The 6000-nt window shown below is 36.2% G+C and overlaps 1 protein-coding gene and 1 long non-coding RNA gene across 3 annotated transcripts in view; one reads left to right on the top strand and one right to left on the bottom strand.

Annotated features, from left to right (window-relative positions):
* Positions 1 to 367: 367 nt before the first annotated feature.
* On the top strand, positions 368 to 5298 carry LOC131070455 (uncharacterized). 2 transcript variants are annotated; one of them, XR_009372034.1, is made up of 2 exons: positions 368 to 1157; positions 4954 to 5298. It is a non-coding gene; the product is annotated as an uncharacterized LOC131070455 (long non-coding RNA). The 2 variants fall into 2 exon arrangements; XR_009372035.1 differs by having other exon boundaries at positions 4923 to 5298.
* The window catches only part of LOC131070454 (uncharacterized), a 27032-nt gene continuing 24969 nt past the window's right edge, over positions 3938 to 6000 (bottom strand). The window contains exon 4 of the mRNA XM_058006011.2: positions 3938 to 4428. Coding sequence (XP_057861994.1) covers positions 4292 to 4428 — 137 coding nt within the window. The 3' untranslated portion in view covers positions 3938 to 4291. The remainder of the gene's footprint in view (positions 4429 to 6000) is intronic.

Raw genomic sequence — 6000 nt, 5'->3', positions numbered from 1 at the left:
AAGTAATATGGCTGAAATTTGACCACACCTATAAAAAGTGATCAAAAGCATTGTCAATAGATTCCAAACAAGAATCTTTCCACAATTGAAAAGGGAGATTAGGTAGCCTCATCCTAATTAATATACATGATACTTAAAAAGATTTTTTAAAAGATTGAAAGAGAGAAACCATGATCTGAATGAGAGCAAGTGTTGTTTTCACATCTAAACCCCACCCTTCACCAGGACAATATCTATCCAGCAAACTAAATAAAATGAATAAAACATTTTTTGACATTTATTAAATAAATTAAAAATAAAATAAAAAATATGTTATGAATGCTATTTAATTTGCTGCATAGACATTACCCTTCACCAGTCACTTCCTATTATCTTCCAATGATCAAGACGCAATGAAAAATATCAATTTTGTCCTCAGTGAGAGGCGTCCAGAAATCCGAAACCCATTTATCAATTTTGGGAGGGGCAGAAACAATTGAATCGACAGATGAAGACTCGACATTTAAAATATCCTTCATTATCCATCACCTTCTGACCACATATGACGACAGAGGTCGGAGGAGAACTGGAGATGGGTTGAGCTTTACCCTATACAGATAGACGAGCAGATCCCGTTGAATGGCATGAACTCGGAGCACCAGCAAGCAACCCTACACTAGCAAAATTCGCATAGGATTCCACATGTACAGGAGAGGAGGCACGAGGAAGAGTAGGTCGCGCAGCTACACAATCGACAAGAGCAAAGTCAAGGATCGCAACAACAAAAAACTTGCGACCACAGAAGGCATCACACCCATTGCACAAATTGTGGCAACAGGGACATAGCCCACGACTATAAAGAGCAACACAGCCGGTGAGCCATTTCAAATCCCCAGCAATAGAAATTCATCATCCGCTTGGGCGTGCAAATGAAAAGTGGTGGTCTGGAGCGCCATTCCTTTGTTTCTTCTAGATGTAAATTAAAAAATATGGTGACATTGACAATTGCTATCACAGGTTTCAGCTCATTGTCCATGATTTTTTTCCCCTTATCATGTGTATTATGCTATGTTAGCCGGAGTTTTCGGGACGGGGACGGCCGGACGAGTTTCCAGAGGGCAAATTTTTTTGTCAATTTTGGGGATGGCAGGGGTTGGGGATGGCTATATAAAATATAGGTAAATTTTAAATGTTAATGTGAAAAATAGATAAAGTATGTATATATAAATTATATTCATATGAAAACATGGATAATTATGTACATTATAGAAGCTTAACATACCACATTTGTGTTTAAAATTCATTGTCAATACTCAATATGCATTAATAATTCAAAATTCATTGCCAATACTCAATATGCATTCGAAGTTGAAAATATATTGTCCATATGCCAACACTTGTTTGCATGTAGTTCGTTGTTTCTTTTTGGTTGGAGGATTTTTGATAGTCTTCCATTTCTATTATGACCTACAGCCGCTTCTTTATGCACTACAAAGTTTTGGGTGTTTGTGAAATTCTATACCAAGTTGTTATTCATAATTTTGAGTGCTTTTGGCTATGATTCAGACCTGTTTACCTTTCATAATTGTGAAAAGTCCAATATTGTAGTCCTGCAAATGCACTACCGAGTTCTAAGTGTTTGTGAAATTTATTACCAGGCTGCTGCTCATTATTTCTAAGTGTTTTTGGATGTGGTTCAGACATGTTTACCTGTCATATTAGTGAAAATCCAATTTTACAGACCTATAACAAAATTAAAAAATGTTTTTTTTGTGCATTTGAGTCTTTTTTTTTTTTAAATGTGTTGGGAAAGGGGGGATGGCTGGCCGTCCCTGGGACGGTTAGGGGACGGGGGACGTCCCCAAACCATATTGGGGACGGGTGGACGTCCCCTTTAAGAATCACTGCCGTCCCCAAGTTTCCAGGACATTTCCCAAAAATTTTGCAATTTTGGGGATGGCGGGGGGACGGCCAGGCAGGGGGACGTCCCCTAGCCGTCCCCAAGTCCCCGAAATGTCTCCAGTACGGGGGCGGGGGATTTTAGCCCTGGGACGTGTCCCCTGGTTACGTAGGTATTATGGAAAAACTTGGTGCTTCTATCTAGTATAATGCACCATGCGCCTATCTTCAATTGTTTCTTTGATCCTCAAGCAACGTTTTCTTCTAGAAATACCATAAGTGTCCTTCTCCTTCTCGGTCTACATGAAACTTGGCTCCAAATATGGAGATGTTATTCAGCAACTTATCTTGAGACGTTAAGTATTCATTGTTATACTTGGCCTTGGCTTTTACTTCAAATTTGTAACCCTACATGTGGGCTTCTCCTTAAGAAGAGATATAAGTTAGTCCATATCAGTCTTGATATATGGTCTCAAGCCTAACCTATATTTCAAAACAATTATTCAATAGTCAACTTGGAAGTGAAAGTATGACATAATCAATACATTCTTGAACAAGATGGTCTCCAACTTTACAAAGTTGTGAATACTTAATTCTAAATTTCCATTGTTTCCAACAAGGCAAATAGTTTTCTTTCAAGCCTTTGACAAAACATTTCAAGTATCTATAGATGTGGGATCACCCTCATGAAGTAGTATAGTAGTTGTACCATGCTTACTTTAAAGACTAGGAAACTCTCAAGAGGGAAAATGTGGTCTTTTTCTTGATTATAAAATTGATTAACATGTAATTTGAACAAATGAGGTTAAGCTACTTATCTAGATAACATCTATTTTTCCTTCTAGAATAAGAATATCCATATATAGTTGTACCATTTAAGATTCTTGGGATTTAAATAACCTAATGTTAACGGTAACAAGTCTAAAAGGAATTAAACAGCTAAAAGTTGTATGAAGTGACTATGAACTCAACTTTACCTATGTCTAGTGTTTCTGCAATTCATCTTTGTAATTGTAAAACATTCTCTATCATCTTTAGGATCATTTTTGAAGTTGGATACAAAATGTGAACTTTTCTACCATCTATTCCGATTGTCAAGGGAAGGGCTGCTCATTTTAGGACCAAGATTCCTATAGTCAAACTTAAACATTACAGGCACCTGATACCAAGTATAAGCTTTATTATTACAACAATGTGATTCAATGTTTACACCATTGACCCAAGGCCAAAGTGTGGAAGAGAAAGGCGAATGATTACAATTCTAGGAAACACAACCGTTCACCTTCTTTCAATTCGTATCCTTCTTTTTGCCATTTGATGGAAACTTTGCAAAACAAGATTTGACACTATCAAAGTTGTGTAGAATAGGTTCGAGATGTAGTGCAACCACATGCTCTTAGAATGATCCTGAAGCTTGTGGTAAACTAACATATAGTGCAGAGCATTGTCATTGCATCACCAATTCATCAAAGTGACAAATATTCTTATTCATCTTAAATAATTTGTTGGAACTAATAAACCTAAAGTGTACATGGAAAATAAAAATCACACATCATGCAAAGGCGACAATATATCATTGAAGAGAAGAGGCATTTCCCACCTTCATGCTAGATTTATGCTCTTCCAGTTGTTCTCATCCTAATAATGGATCTTTTTAGGAAATTCAAAATGTGGATTAAACAAGCATAGCTCAAAAACACCAATTAAAGCCTGCTTGAGCTTTATAAATGTCCATGCCCTTGGTTTCTACGTGTTACAGTTTGGTATATGTTATCTTCAACTTCATTAATTTAATGAGTTATTTTTTACTTGCATACTTGGCAATGTTGGCATAGCTCTGTGTTTGAGGAAAGTCTATTGAACACACAAATTTAAACCAGCTTTGCAGGCTAAAATGTTAGCATGGAAAATCAAAGAAATTAAATATATGCTTGATGGAGATCATAACAGTCTTCTATGCTTCATATCCTGGAATCGCTGGAAATAGAGGCAATGCAAGCAAACTGCTAAGGCATCCAAACCCCAAAATTGGAAGGGAATAGATGTAGAGAAAGAAAAATTCAGATAATGACAAGTATTGTGCCTAAAAAATAGATGAGAAAAAGGTGAATAGAATACAGAGTTGCTGCCCATGTAGGCAGGGACAATGATCAATAAAGAATATATATTCATTGAATTACAATGAACCATTTTCAACCACTAAGAATGTTGGGTGCCGTTGATTCCATCATCCTAAATATAAGCATGTGATAACAACCAACATTATAAGTGTCACCCATAATGATAATCTTTCTGTGGAGCCAAAAAAGACCTCGGTATACAAACCTCTCATCGAACCACATACAGGCTCTGCCCATCTTAAAGAACATGAAATGCCCACACTAAAGTACATTTTCTCACAGCCAACATGGCATTACTTTACACCTATCGTTAGGCTTAGAATGAACAGGATCACAGACAGTTGTAGGCCAAATATTGTGTAGATAAAGCCTCGATCCAGCACAAAACCATAGAGTGAAATTCCAGCATTTGAATGCTGCAGATATAATACTGAAGAAAGAATGCAGGTGTTAGATGTCTTGAAAAAATAAACGGAAGCCTAGAAAGTGACAACTTGAATGAATATATTGCATTTAAAACAAATGTAAATCAACAATATAAGAAGCTAAAAGGAAACAAAATGAGTACGTGCTTTTCAGACTGTTGGATAAGGCAGGAGACTTTTCACTTTTCTGAAGGAACTATAGTCTTGCTATATTGATTCCCTTTGGCACTTTGTTATATTAATTGCCTTCATAAACAAAGCATTTAATTAGGCAAAACCAACCTACCAATATAGAAGCATCTTGCTAGTTGATATCTGCAAGTTGAAGAATTTTTTTTCCTGCATTTGTTACCTATGTTATTATATGTGCAAACCTTTTTCAAAATATTTGCTGTTACAAGAGTTAACCTCTCTGCCAACTCTTTCCTTGAATTCGCCAGCTTGAATTTCTTTTTTATTTTGTCAGATTGAGTATGAAATTAATCTGTTGTCATGGCAGATATGATTGGTATTGATAAGTTATCCTGCAGGAAGTTTCTGCTTGTAAGTCAAGACATGAGATTAGGTTCTACAGTTGAGACTCTCCCTGTGGCTTTCTATGGTGAAGACTAGTGGAATCTACAGTAGACTAGATTCTATGGTGGAGGTTACCTGTGAGGAATTTACAGTCGAGATCATGTGCAGGAAGGTTTTGGTGTCTACATCCCCCCTCTCCATATGTGGTACGGGAGAAAATAAGTCTTTACATGTAAGCAAAGTTGAAGATGCAGATGGACATAAGGTTGCATCAAGAGTTGATTATATCCTCCGTGTAATTAGTAAATTGTAATTTGATTATCTGAATGAATAAAATTTGTATTTATTTTCACCTTTAATGGAACAGAAAGAGTTTCTTATATGAAAAACTTGTAATAAAATAGAGCCATCCTCAAAGTATAACATTTCATCCTGATCTTTTTGACATAGGTTATCCTAACTACTTTAGAACAATTCTATAGAGGATATAGTTATTTTAGACAATCCAGCATTTCAGTCCAATCTTTTTGACAATGATTATCTTAAATACTTTATAGCAATTCAAAGGAAGATATACTCGTGTTGCATGATCCATGTAATAATCTAGTACAGCTCTTAAAAAATGATATAATATATTCTCAACTATAGACCAATAAATATATGTTATCGTTCCCCTCCATATTCTTCAATGGTATACCCAAATTCTTCAGTTTTGTCAGTTGCATTCCATATTCATCAAATTACACAACCTTAACATATCCAATCGAAGCAGCTATGATAGGGATTCATCCAGCTGTGATGCATTTAAGAGCTTTGCTGCACCCCAACAGAATAAATAATGAAATGACTTGTTGAAGCCCTAGTCTAAACATTGTAAGCCGTTGAACTTCATATCAGTTTTTCAGACACTGTCCTGTCCCCTTTTCTTAGGTTCAAACATGCTACTGCATAAGGCACTCTACTGCTGAAATATGCGTACAAGACTAACTTGTATATTGGAATTCTGCACAATTTATAATTGTTTTGGAACATCCCTGGCAGAGGGAAGGCACCTGACTCAA

The sequence above is a fragment of the Cryptomeria japonica genome, chromosome 3 (assembly GCF_030272615.1).
Source record: "Cryptomeria japonica chromosome 3, Sugi_1.0, whole genome shotgun sequence".
NCBI lineage: Eukaryota > Viridiplantae > Streptophyta > Pinopsida > Cupressales > Cupressaceae > Cryptomeria > Cryptomeria japonica.
Note: the sequence above shows the minus strand (reverse complement) of the source record. Positions and strands in the feature narration are given on the sequence as shown.